The sequence below is a fragment of the Myodes glareolus genome, chromosome 23 (assembly GCF_982192425.1).
Source record: "Myodes glareolus chromosome 23, mMyoGla1.1, whole genome shotgun sequence".
Lineage (NCBI taxonomy): Eukaryota > Metazoa > Chordata > Mammalia > Rodentia > Cricetidae > Myodes > Myodes glareolus.
The window spans coordinates 27,909,214-27,922,374 of record NC_142048.1 but is presented as its reverse complement, the minus strand read 5'-3'; the positions used below and the strand labels follow the sequence as shown (position 1 = coordinate 27,922,374).

At 45.0% G+C, this 13,161-nt stretch overlaps 1 protein-coding gene across 1 annotated transcript; it reads right to left on the bottom strand.

Moving 5' to 3' along the window:
- Positions 1–10,946: 10,946 nt before the first annotated feature.
- On the bottom strand, positions 10,947–12,369 carry Helt (helt bHLH transcription factor). Its single transcript, XM_048455701.3, has 3 exons — positions 12,248–12,369; positions 11,936–12,032; positions 10,947–11,607 (listed from the first exon to the last, which is right to left on the bottom strand). Exons 1-3 carry the CDS (start codon positions 12,263–12,265, stop codon positions 11,114–11,116), a joined length of 609 nt encoding a protein of 202 aa, XP_048311658.3. The 5' UTR covers positions 12,266–12,369; the 3' UTR covers positions 10,947–11,113.
- Between the last annotated feature and the right edge of the window lie 792 nt (positions 12,370–13,161).

Below are 13,161 nucleotides of genomic sequence, written 5' to 3'. Positions count from 1 at the left end.
GAATTTTTAAAATTCGTCTTTCAAATGCTGGCAGTAGAAGAAGAATTTGAAGGTTTCCAGAAGATGAACTTGATACCTTGCACGGAGAGATAACTGCTTTTAAAGAGGCAAGAGACCTCAATTTGTTTAAAGTCTTCTTATAAGATCATGCTGACTGACTTTTCTTTGAGTTTCATGACCTGTCTAAATGTATTCTTTAATAAAAGAATAAATCATGACCTCGTTTGAGAGATGTAGTGATATTTTGTCTGTAATCTAACAAGTAAAGCTTGCCTCAAGGTCAAAATGCAGAGCTAAGCCACTTATTAGTCATAGAAACCAGGCAGTGGAGGCGCACACCTTTAATCCTAGGACTTGGGAGACAGAGGCAGAGGGTTCTCTGTGAATTCAAGGCCACCCTGGGCTACACAAGGTCGAATCCGTCTGAAAGAGAAACAGAGCTCACACAAAGATGATCCCCGCAGTTGGGATCACAGGCCTTTAAACCCAGCACTAGGGAGGTGGAGACAAGAGTGATAGGGCTGGGCAGAGAGAGGAATATAAGGCAGGAGGAAACAGATCAGATGAGACGGAGGATTCAGTCTGAGGATGCAGTCTGAGGTTTTGTAGAAAGAGCATTCAATCTGAGGATTCATAGAGAAAGGATCGCCCCTTTGGTCTGAGAATTGGCAGAGGTCAGAACTCTCTAATGGCTGATGGCTTTGCTTCTCTGATCTGTCAGCTTTGGCCCCTGATAGCTGACTATGGGTTTTTATTATTCAGAACAAGTAGAATTCATGCTACAGAGAGAACAAATAAAAAATCTTTTTTAAAAATCAAATGCCACAATTGATATTCATACACAATTGATGTATGAGTTCATTTGACAGCATTTTTTTGAAACCCCGACTTTGCTTAGCGACAATTCACTCATCTGTAAAGCGACTGGACATAGAAAACCCAAAGGTGTAAATCGGAGCTATTTCTTTGTGCTCATATGTCTGTTCTCATTCTGTTCAGCATGCCAATTTATGGTGTCGCAGCGCAATGACATCACGCAGTCTAACCAGAGGTGCCATGTCCACTCTGAACTAACAAGTGGAGAAGAGGTCCGTGGCCTAGAGGAAACACTGACCCCCAAACCAAGACAAGACCCTGATCTTCCTGGAATTCATAGACATTTTGTCCACTCTCCCCAATGTGCCCCCTTTCCAGATGCTACATCAGCTCTCTGGGAGAGGTGACAGCTGCTTCAAGAGATGGGCTCTAGGCCTCTCAGCTGGAATTCGGGGATTTTTGTGGGCAGCACAGGCGCACAAGACCCACCAAGCCCGGAGCACTCTGCGACACCCCCCTAGAGTGATCAGGGCTCCGGAGATCAGTCTTTAGGCCTCTGAAGGAAGGTGTTGATGACTAGACCTAGTTCCTGGGTCACTTGTGATCTCTCTTTGTCTCTGTTACAGCACCCATCCCTACAAGGAGGGACTTCTCATGTCTCATTGTACTTCCTAAACTGACTGTCGCGCCTGGCTCCTCTCACTCTCGCCGTGAATGCGGGTTGCATTTTGTGTGTTCTTTCTTCTGTGGCTTGCAGTTTAGCTTTCTTATATACTAACATATGTTTACATGCTCTCCCCGCCCCCAAAGACTTTCGCTTGTTGTTTTCAAACACGTTTACAAAGTGTAGGTGTTTGAATGGGACCTGGGACCAAAGGGTAAATTATGTGTGGGAGGTGAGACAGGCTTAAAAAATAAATAGAGCAACATCTCCTCCTCTTATCAAACTTTTCTTAATTTGCTTTTCCCACTTCCCTTTGGTTTTCCCTGTTAATTTTTTATACTTCATGCAATGTTCTGAAGTGGCGTGGGGGTGGGCGTGGGGGATGGGCATAGAAATGGTGACTGATAGTAACAGCGACTCAAAACCTCCCGAGCGCCCCCTGCTGCTTCTCGGCTGACTACACAGGTCCCTGCGATTGGCCTTCGCAGCAGCATATATTCCAAAGGGTGCCCCAGAACCCCGGTGGGTTTGCTTGTTCCAAAGGGCAGATTCTTTCACTGCTGAAGGTTTTTAGACTCAGACGGGAGCGGAGAAGTCTCAGCATTTTATCCGAGCTATTGCTTAAATAAATTTCTGGTAAAGAATGAAACCACACAATTTCACTGGATCTGAAGTGGAATGACTACCATATCTATCTATTCATCCATCCATCCATCCATCCATCCATCCATCCATCCATCCATCCATCCATCTATCTATCTATCTATCTATCTATCTATCTATCTATCTATCTATCTATCTGTATCTAGGAAAGGGTAATACATATATTCAAACATGCCACGAATACCAAGAATTTATGTTATGTTTGTTTTATTTTTTTCAAACATCTTAAAACTACATGTGGATTAATTTAAATGCATGTTCCTTAATTTAGTGTGAATGTTCAGGGAAGTGACTAAATGTCACATAAAAAAATCATCTTTACCAAGCTGCATTTTTTAAGCCATTAGAAGACATGCATTAATCAGATCATAGATGTGTGTACTGAAGTACTTATCCCTCACCAGCCCCGATGACCATCCTGGGGATACAACGGCGGTCAAAGCAGAGGTTTGGGGCAACAAGATGGTTCAACGGTTGAAAGAAGCTTACCACAAAGCCTGTCTGATAGGCAAGTTCAACCCCTGGGACCCACATGGTGGAAAGAGAAGCACTCTCTCGAGCTGTCCTCTTAACACATAAAACACAAAACCAAACAATAATAAGTAAAATAAACTACATAAAAAACACAGATTTCTCCCTTTGTGTGTCTTACAAGCTATTAAGGAAGACATTTATGGAATAAAGTCTATATATATAGACTATATATATATAATTAGGAAGTATTCTTGAATACGATACCAAAATTTCAAATAATGAAATAAAAAGGCAAAATGAATTTGCATCAAAATTAAAACTTTTATGTATCAAATGGCACTAGCAATAGGGTGAATATGAGTGATAGAAAAGAGAAATATTTGCAAGTCATGTATCTGACTGAGAATTAATATTTGGAGTACTAATAGACCTTTCTCCAATGATACACAAATGATGGCTAAGGACATGCCATTCATTGAACACCGAGTATGAGGGACATGCAAGCCCAAACAGCATGAAGTGTGACTCCACACATTAGAATCAATTTTTTAAAATAACAACAAAAGCATAACTGTTGGTGAGGATAGAAAGAAAATGGAACCCTGTCAGTTGCTGGTGAGAATATATACACTGCAGCGCCTATGGAAAAATGGAATGATGAATCCTCAAAACAGAATTACAGTATGATCCAGCAACTTCACTTGAGAATACACACTCAAAATCCATGAGAGCAGGGACTGGAAGAGAACACAACCATGTTCACAGCAGGATTACTAACATAAACAGAAGGCATTTCACTCATTCTCACACTCAGTAGATGACTAAACACACACAATGTGTACATACGCACAATAGGATACACAGACAATGGAATTGTTGGCGGAGGTTTCTATCCTGCCTGGTGCCGCAGCCGTTCAGTCCCAACAAAACACACAGAGGCCTCCGTTAATTATAGACTGGTTGGCCTATTAGCTCAGGCTTTCTTATTAACTAACTCTTACATCTTACATTAGCCCATTATTCTTGTCTGTTAGTCACATGGCTTGGTACCTTTATCAGTGAGGCATTCTCATCTTGCTTCCTCTGAGTCTGGGTGGCAACTGCAGACTGAGTCTTTCCTCTTCCCAGAATTCTCCTGTTCTGGTTGCCCTGCGTCTACTTCCTGCCTTGTCACCCCATCTATACTTTCTGCCTGGCTCCTGGCCAATCAAAGTTTTATTCAAGCAATACAAGTGACAAATCTTTACAGGGTAGAAGACTATTTTCCCACAGCATGGGATAGTATTCAGGCTTAGGAGGAAGTAAATTCTGACACAGAAGCACATAGCGGAGGCCTGAAGACGCCATGCCAGCCCTCAAACAGTCAGTGTTGACAGGGCCATGTCGATGGAACACCTAGAACTAGAGCAAAGTTCTTAGAACTGGGAAGTGAAATGGTGCTTACTGACATCTAGTGGGAGGAAGAACACATGCTAGGCTTCTAGAAACTGCTTCAGAAGTGCATATCTGTCTATTTAATGCTTAATGTCGAATAGTACACTCTTTCTTAACATTATACAATTGCATCCATTTTTCTCACACCAAAATCCTTCATTCATAAGACTTTAACAAATTTATTCATTTGCTTTAGCTCACAATATACATAAAATTGCTATTGAATTATGATACAAACACTAACAATAAGATGATAGGGTTTTTTTTTTATGCATGCAAGCATTTCATGGCTACGAAGTTTCACTCTGGAAAGTAAGAAGGTAAAGACATAAAATGTTTTTAAATGAGCAAGTCAAAAACTAAACTATATGCTAAAGATTCATTTGGGTATTAAAATAATCTTCCAGCTCAAGGAAATGATTCCTATAAATAAAGATAAGGGGTATTTATTTAAGGGCGGGGTGTGTGGTTCAGACGAGGCTCTACGGAAATGGTAACATTCTGCTTTATTTGCTGTGGGTGATTTCCTAGGTCTTCATTGTGTATGAATAATAAAAGATGACTTCTTTAAGCCTCTATGCCTCTGTGCAACATGGTCTCACATAGCCCAGGATGACCTTGGGCTTCTGAACTTCTTGCCACTGTCCTCTGAGTGCTGGGATTATAGAAGTTTGCCACCATGGTTGGCTTTTATTCACTGATGGAGATTGACTCCCTGACTTTGCACAAGCACTCTGACAACTGAACTACGTCCCCAGCCCTTCAAGTATTGACTTCTTCTTAGGCATTTTGTTATCTTGATTCTCTTGTTGACCACGCACAGTTCAGCTGTGTGATTTCCTTAATGGCTGGTCTTTATTCTCAGGTATGCACAATTTACACTCCGAAAATTGTTGTTACTCATTTCCATGCCCAATGTGAGTTTCATAAAGACTGATTTTAGTGACCACTCAAAGGCTTTTCATCTACGGCCAGACCTCTGGGCTATGCTCACTCCTCTAGATGATACCCGCCATTTCTCTCCAAGTCTAGGAATTGATATTTGTCTAAAAAAGATTCTGCCATTTTAGTTCCATAGTATGTTTAAATGCAAAAATCAAGAGGTTGCATTCTATATTATATATCCAAAGAGACAGTCAGCCGTCCAATGGTGAGCCACAGTTTTACACAAGGTGAAGAAGACTCCTGTACTAAAAGTAATCTAAGGAAGTGTGAGAACTCCACTGGTTGTGGTAGACGCTGTGCAAAAGAAAGGGCGGAGAGCTGACAAGCAACACAGCTCAAATTAAAACTAAAACTCTTCCATGAAATACCCATCGTCTTTGGATCGCCAAAGTTAGCCATCATCAGCAAAGTATAAGGAATAATATCTACAGCAGGGGCTATTGTGGAGATACATAAAATGATCATGTATGATAGCCCAAACACTAGGCCGGACTGGGGGAGGCACCAAGAGAGCTTTGGATCCTGACACTTAGCTCTACCAAGGCCTCTCCAGAAAGCATTTGTGCCGTGCAGATCTCTAAGGTATGGTTGTCACCTAAATGTCTGTTCTTGTGATCTCCTCTATGTCCCTAGAGCCTACCTCAGCACTTGTCTTCAGTGGGTAATTGCTTACTCTGGCTCCAGTGTTTCTGCCTACGTACATGAAATCCTTTCCAAGCGTGCGTGCGCGCACACACACACCTGCAGCCTATACTGCTCAGTGTACACAGGCTTATAGGTGGGATCTCCAGTCATAGCTGCAAAGATACAAACACACCCAGACTCTGGTTCACACTGACCCAATAAATAAAACTCATTTCTGCCTTTGTGCTTTTTAGATCTAGATACAGGTATCAAGTCAAGACAAAAAAAATGTCCATTTCTGTGATTCAATAAGGGATACAATTCAACATGCAGGGACGGTGGGCTTGAAGCAACTCATTTCAGCATCAAATTTACTCATTAAAAGCACAGGAGAGGCCACAGTATTATAACCTCCCTAACAAAGAACACTTGCTCGACCATAGGCAGATGGGTACCTAGTGAGAGCAGGTGGAAGAAGCCAATGAAGTCCTGTGAGAAAGGCTTGCTTGACATGGGCATGGCTTTGTCAAAGATCACAGTTCCTCAAACACAAGAAAGTGGCAAAGCCATCCTCTGGTGAGGTTCAAGGGCTAGCAAGGCCCTCCTGTGGTCCGTATGTGGATGGTGACTGTGTGTAGAAAATGTCCACCATAGCTCCTCCCCTACTCCATCTCCTGTCTTTACTGCCTGACGACAACTCCCCTACACAGACCACGCCTATCGAGAGCCGCTGAACCTGCCTCTTTATTGTGATGAATGCAGTTACCCAGGCTTCCTGGGTCCAAGTGGATATAGTAAACACTCTGAGCCTTCGGGGGCTGTGACTTCTCCCTCTGAGAGCCCAGACCTGTCAATCCCAGCTTTTTTGTGTCTGTGATCTCTTCATCTCCTTGTCACCCCTCGTCAGGGTTATTTATTAAAGACACAGTGTCAGGACTAAAGACTTTCTTCACTATTTGACTGGACAGTTTGTTACTTAGTTTGAGGCCACCCCAAAGTTTTGATTCTTTGGGAGGGAGAGAAAGAAAATAGACTAACATGTGGCTGACATTTATCATAAACCTGCTATAGCCTCTGCTCTGTTGACAGCATTTTGGAAGTATTAACCCTCTCGATCTTCGTAGCAAGGGTGCCAGTCGCTTTTGTGCCTCGGTGACCACAGTACTGGGCAGAAGCAACTTAAGGAGGTAAGATTTATTTCAGCTCACAGTTAAAGAGGGCTCAGTTCATTGTGGCATGGGGGCGGGGCGGGGGCAGGCATGTGGTGCGGTCGAATCACGACCATGGGAATGTGTGGCTGTTCACATGTAGCAAGGAAAGAGATAGCATGATAAATAAGGGCAGAAGTTAACATACCCCAAAGACCTGCCCCAGTAACCTACCTCCTTCAGATAGCCTCATCTCTGAAAGGTTCCACAGCCTCCCAAAATAAACCAGTAACATTAGCTGAGGATTGGGTAGGTATATAAAATATGAGACTTGGAGGACATCTCGGAGTCAAATTAGAACAGCAACCTGACGAGATATGTATGTTCAATATTCCTCTGCTCCAGATCATGTCGTGACAGATATGTGTCCGAAGCATCATTTGGGCCCTGTGCAAATTTAGAGACTGGCTCCAGACGCCATAGTTTGAGAATCTAATGGAGCAGAAATAGGACCAAGTCTGGGTTGATTCAGCCTTGTAGGTATTCCACACAAAAGGACATGATCTCAAGAGGTAAGTTATGAACCTGACTCTTGGATTTGTTGTCCGTGTGGTTACCGGCGAAAAGAGCTAACCACCTTAACCAAGCCAGGCAGGCATTGGCGCCTTCTGTCAGAACGGCAGGTGGGAAAAACAGAGCAAGTAATTGTCCTCTCTAATTATCCTCAGGGTGTGTGTAGAGTATATCGCAGATGCCCAGATGAGTGTCAATTGCTTTCTGGTTGCCCAGGATGGGACTAATGGCAGAGGTGAGAAATTCGAGAGTCTCTGATTCAGAATTCTAAGAGGCTCGGCTCTGCCTGGCAGTTCATTCAGGGAGCCAGTCATTCCACAAATACTGATTAAACTCCCAATGCATAAACAACCCCCCACAATCTTCTTGGAGTGTGAGTCTGTACAGACATCCATTACTGGTTCCTAAGAATTTGCTATTCATTTCTCCAGTTGGTTCCTGCTGCACATTGTGAGTACCTGAGTTGACGGTGTTATGCCAGCTGTCTATCTATCTGTCTGTTATCTATCTGTCTTTCTATCATCTATCTATCTTTCTGTCTATCTATAGGTCTATCTATCATCTATCTATCTATGTGTCTATCATCTATCTATCTATATATCTATCCATCTACCTACCTATCATCTCTATCTGCCTATCTATCTATCTATGTATCTATGTATCTATCTATCTATCTACCTATCTATCTATATATCTATATATCTATGTGTCTATCATCTATCTATTATAGCTTTCTATCATGCATCTATATATCTGTTATCTATCTGTCTATCAACTGACTAATTATTGATTCTTTTATTTTGACTGGCTATGCACTTCACAATCTGACTCCTTCAAAACCAAAACCAGAGAAGTCCCTATCTTTCCGGGCAATTCCTTCACCTTCTTTTCTTGGCATCTAGCAGCCCAGACTAGAGGGGCCCCCACTCTACATGGGGCTGTCTTTGTTCAACAACGCTTGGAAGCACAAGTGAGCTCTGCATTACCACCCTTTCTGCAATGTAACTAGGGCTCCTGGAAGCCACTCCTGCAGCCTTGCACAGTCACAGGACCGCCCAAAGCACCAGCCATGAGCTTTGTTCCTCGAGCGTCTCGAGAAAAACCTTTGATTTCATGGGGATGATTATTTTTATTCTTGCCCACTCAAGGATGAAGCCCAAGGAACAAGAGGTCCCCCTTTCAGAAGCATCACAATGGCTTACCTCCAGCCAAACCCATGGGTTTTTGTTTTTTGTTATTTCTGGGCTTGGTTGGGCCTCTCTTGGAAACCATTACTATACAACTTACTTAAAGAAAGAGTAGAAGGATTGAGCCTAAGAAACTCAGACAGAGGGGGGTGGGGAGGGAGGAGGTGGGTGTACAGCACAGCAGCGGGGCGGGGGAGTGTGTCATCAGAAAAAGTGGAATAAGAGCACATTAATGTCACCGTGCAATCTGAATTGATTCCATTTTGTAGTGATGTTTTCAATTCATTGCAAAGATGAAATATTTCAAGATTGACTTTTGGAGAAGCCTAAAGAATTGGGACTTTGCATGAAATTTTCAGGAAAAAAAAAGACAACACACACACACACACACTCACACTCACACACACAGGGAAAGAAAGGGAAGGGTGACTTTTATTCTAAAGTCATTGTAAATCCAAAGCAGGCTTTTATCCTCCACAGTTAAATAAGAAGGAAAGAAAAAAAATCACGAATACCAACATTTGAGGTACAAAGACTGTCATGGACCAGTGGAAGTTTGCAAAATTATATGTAAATGACTCCCCCCCCCACTTTTTTTTCTGTGGTGGCCCTGTGCTCTCCCAAAGCTAATCCTAAAGAGAAAATCTACTTAGCAAAAGAAAGTTTTGTCTAATTTGGTTAACAGTTGAGAAGTGATAGAAATGTTGAATATATTAATAATTTATATTTCCAGGGTAACACTATATCTTTAATGCTTCGCTGCCGGGGGAATTCAGATCGGCTTACGGCCGGAGGTGGTTGGAGGCATTTGAAAGGCCTTCTTCATATTCTGTATCCAGCACTGTTGAAAATGGGTGTAAGACATGTGTTGCAATAATGGGAACCATCCATTCTCTCATTTGTGCATAATTCATTTTTATCCCATATTGCCCCTGGTGCACTTGTGACCCAGGAAGGCCTGCTGCTTCCTCACAAGTGTCCACACTCAGGCTCACACCAGTTCATAAGGAGGAAAATGATTCCCATTTCATAGATGCATCATTTCAAGAATCTCTTCCATGCAAGATCCTTACTAAAATGTACACATTCCCCCACCCCCATTGTATATATATTGTAATGTAATGAAAGATTTTATTTATTTGTGTGCCTCTGTGTAATAAAGTTTAATGGCTTACAAATTGCAGGTCAACCCATTTTATGACCTTGGTAAATAGAATAAATAGGTCCGGCCTCTGGCAGACCTCTCTTACACCCTGTCTGAGAAAGGGAATAAGTCAATTTACTATTCTCACCAGCTAATCAGGGAGAAAAGTCACCTCACCCTCCTTTGCCACACCATATTAAATTGTTTATTCAAAGGGTACCAATGTTCACAGGACCAATATTCAAAGGGGGAAAAAATCAACGATGGAAAAAAATAATCTCCACTATTTTACCTAGCAGAAGCTTTATTTGGCCTGTTGCTACAAAACAACATGGAAGTCAGTTTTGCTGTTTGGATCTGGGGAAAATGGCAGTGTGATCTGCTCTTTTAAATGTATCACTGTTTTGTGGACAAAGTCCATAGCCTTTGGAAGTGAAAACCGCACGATTCCTTGAAGAATCAAAGTCTTTTGCAAAAACCACAATGCCTGAAAAATTACAGCTCACCACCCTCTGTGCGGAGGGAGGCTAAAAACAAAATTTCAGCCTGGAGAAGAAGGGCTGCACCCTTCTCCCCAGACCAGAGAGAGCGCTCCAGCAAAGGACCCAGCTTTTGGCTCCAGTGCCAGAGTCCGCGGGGAGTCCCTGCTCCCACCCCCCCCGCCCCCCGCCGGAAGCGAGGTTGACTTGTGCTAAAAGGCAATGCCCACTTTCCCAAACCCTAGGCTGAACGGTGATTGTCATGCGAAGAAAGGAAACAAACTATGAACGTTGTTTCTAAGACATAACCGAGAATGCCCTTTGCTCCATCCGCTCATTTTTTTTTAACACAGGGACTTTATGGAGGCAGTGAACTCAACTCCTCTTTAGGCCGGCTTGGGATGTGTGATTTCCTAGACCTGGGGCTTGTGTGAGGTCGCCTAGAGGTAAGAAGGGCCTCCAGGTCCCTGCTAGCAAAAGTTGGCCCAAACCAGTTTATGGGTTGGCTTTTGATTTGCATATTCTGAGAACCTAGTGCCAAGTTTCAGGCTTCTGCACTTGTCAGGTACAAGAGAGGAGGGTGTGGGCTTGAGCATCCCAGAGTCAAGTCTCCTACCCCTAAAGGACAACTCTAATGTCTGCTTAAGCTTCCGTTTAGCCTCCCTGTCTCCGACTCTGTAAACTACTGAATGTCACCACCCGAGCTCCGAGCAGCCGCGTGTTTCCTTATAAGACACTTGGGGTGAATGGTTTGTGGATGAGCAGAAGGTAACACAGAACTCCATTTTGGGGTCTTTCACACAACGTGTTTATTGGTAGGGGAGGTCCTTCAGAAGGCTCATTGGCTCTTGGCGTTCTCCCAGCCAGTTTTTGTTGACACACTATTTACACATGTACAACATATACAGTGCTTGTCTCAACCCGCCACCACACCGCAAAGTAATCTAGGCAGTGGGTGTGTGTCAGAGCACCGGGGGGTGCTGGGGCGTGTGCAGGTTGAGGGCGTTGGGATGGGCATGACCGATCAGATTGAGGTAATGCCTGTCCAAGCCCTGCACCTGAGCCAAGAAGGGGCTGTGCTGCTGCGCTGCACTGGGGAGAGGGACCGGTGCGCTGGACAAGTAAGACAGTGCTGGGCTGCGGGCCGCACCGTGAGGCCAGGGCAGTGACCCCGTCGTAGCCCCCTGCGGGAACACGGTGGCCTCGCCAGGATTGTGGCCGGCAAACTCCGGACCCGCGGGATGCAGCTGATAGGAAAAATCCTGCTCCGGGAGCGAGAGAGTTGGGAAGGCGGGCTCTGCGCCCAGACGGGCCTTAGATTGCAAGAAAGCGAGGATGCGCGCATACTTGGTGTCTTTGGTCTCCATCCGCTCCACGGTGGTGAGATAATGCACCAGGTTCTTCATGCACTCGTGGTAACCATAGTGGAAGTAGTTGGCAAACTCTGCTAAAAGCTCTGCCGAGTTGGCAAGAAAGACGGTTGGAAGGAAAGAAAAAGAGAAGGGGCAGACGTATACAGTTTGGGCTAGATTCCCATTTGAGGTTCTCACTCTCCTCTCCTCGGTCTCCCTAGGAACCTGAATACATCCCTGCCCCCAACAAACCCCATCTGGGAGGAACAATAGACCTGCATCTTTAGATGTTCCTCCTTGGTACCTAGCAGGTGCATTCTCAGAACAGGTTCTGACTGCTTCGCTCTAGCCAATTGCTCCCGGACCCTGCTTCACTTCCAGGCCCCAGGTCCCGCGTGGCGCAAGCTCCCTGCCCAGGTTTCCTTTGCCTACCTTTTTCCCTTCCCCGGGGAAAATCCGCAGAGTGCAGAGCTCTGAGGTACTGGACTGTCATCTCCAAGATCTCCGCCTTCTCCAGTTTCCCGGAACTCTGCAAAAGGAGGAAGGAAGCTCGCTGTGTCCCACCCACTACTGACCCACGTAGCTGTTGGGCCACACTCTGTTTTCTGCTGAGGGCCAGCCAGAAGGATGCTGGCGAAAAGTTCTCCGGAGAGTGGCGGGTTTCCCAAGGCCAGCTGCGCCCGCAGAGTCCTGGGGCCCCCAAGGAGAGTGGCAGTGGAGAATTCCCAACACCGAAAACCTTACCTGTTTCGCGAGGGCCATGGGGACTGTCTTGCCCAGCTCGTTCAAGCAGCGGTTGATTCGGTCCCTCCGCCGCTTTTCTATCACTTTATGAGAAACCGGGGTTCTCTGTAAACAGAAGTTTTTACTTTTAGAATGACTTTGCCCAAGGGGTCATCCAAGGCTGTGTGCTAGAGAGGTTGGCCAATTCGCCAACCCTAAGAGACGCCCCAAACCTGCCCCACCACACTAGACCAAGAGAGCTCTACTCTTTAGAGCCGGTGCTGGCGCGCTGGCCTTTCAGCCTCCCTATGTACACATCCCTGCCACTCCTCCGAGCCAAGTGCCAGGGCTTTGAGGAGGTGGCCACCAGCCGTCTAGGGCAAGCATCTCCTCAATTGTCCTTTCTCTCTGTCCCCTTTTCAAACCACTTGAATTTCTCCACACTTAAAGTCCTGTGTGGCACATCTTTGTCGTCGATCCAGCCAGGTGGCCGGTGGGTGAGACACTCTCTTCCTCCACCAGTGCGCAAGGACTCACTTTGCGTTCCTTGAGCCTGTCTGACATCTTGGTCTCCGTGCGCCCTCGGCAGAGGCGGTGGCGCGAGGCACTCGTCCACGTTCCACCTCGTGTGCCTCTTTGAGTGTCTCAGGTAGACTGCAGCCTCCCAGGTCCGAGGAGGCTGCTTTTATAAAGCAGTCATCTAGGACTGCAAGTGCATTCTCACGAGTTGAATTATTCCATAGGATTAGGGATTCTGCGTTTGGAGCATGTATGCATTCAAGGTCAGTTTTAAAGAAGTTAAGGGAAAAAAATTTAGCAACCGAGGGGGGCGAGCTGGGGGCAGATCAGCTTTGTTAATCCACGTGGCTCTTCAAAGGACACGTGATCCGTCGGGGAATAGCATTTGCATGGTAACAGCCACCTCCGGAATAGGA

Excerpts from the sequence above, each read along its gene's own strand:
- Helt (XM_048455701.3), bottom strand. Across the intron at positions 11,608-11,935 it reads TCCCCGGGGAAGGGAAAAAG|AGCTTTTAGCAGAGTTTGCC; the intron begins GTAGGCAAAGGA and ends CCAACTCGGCAG.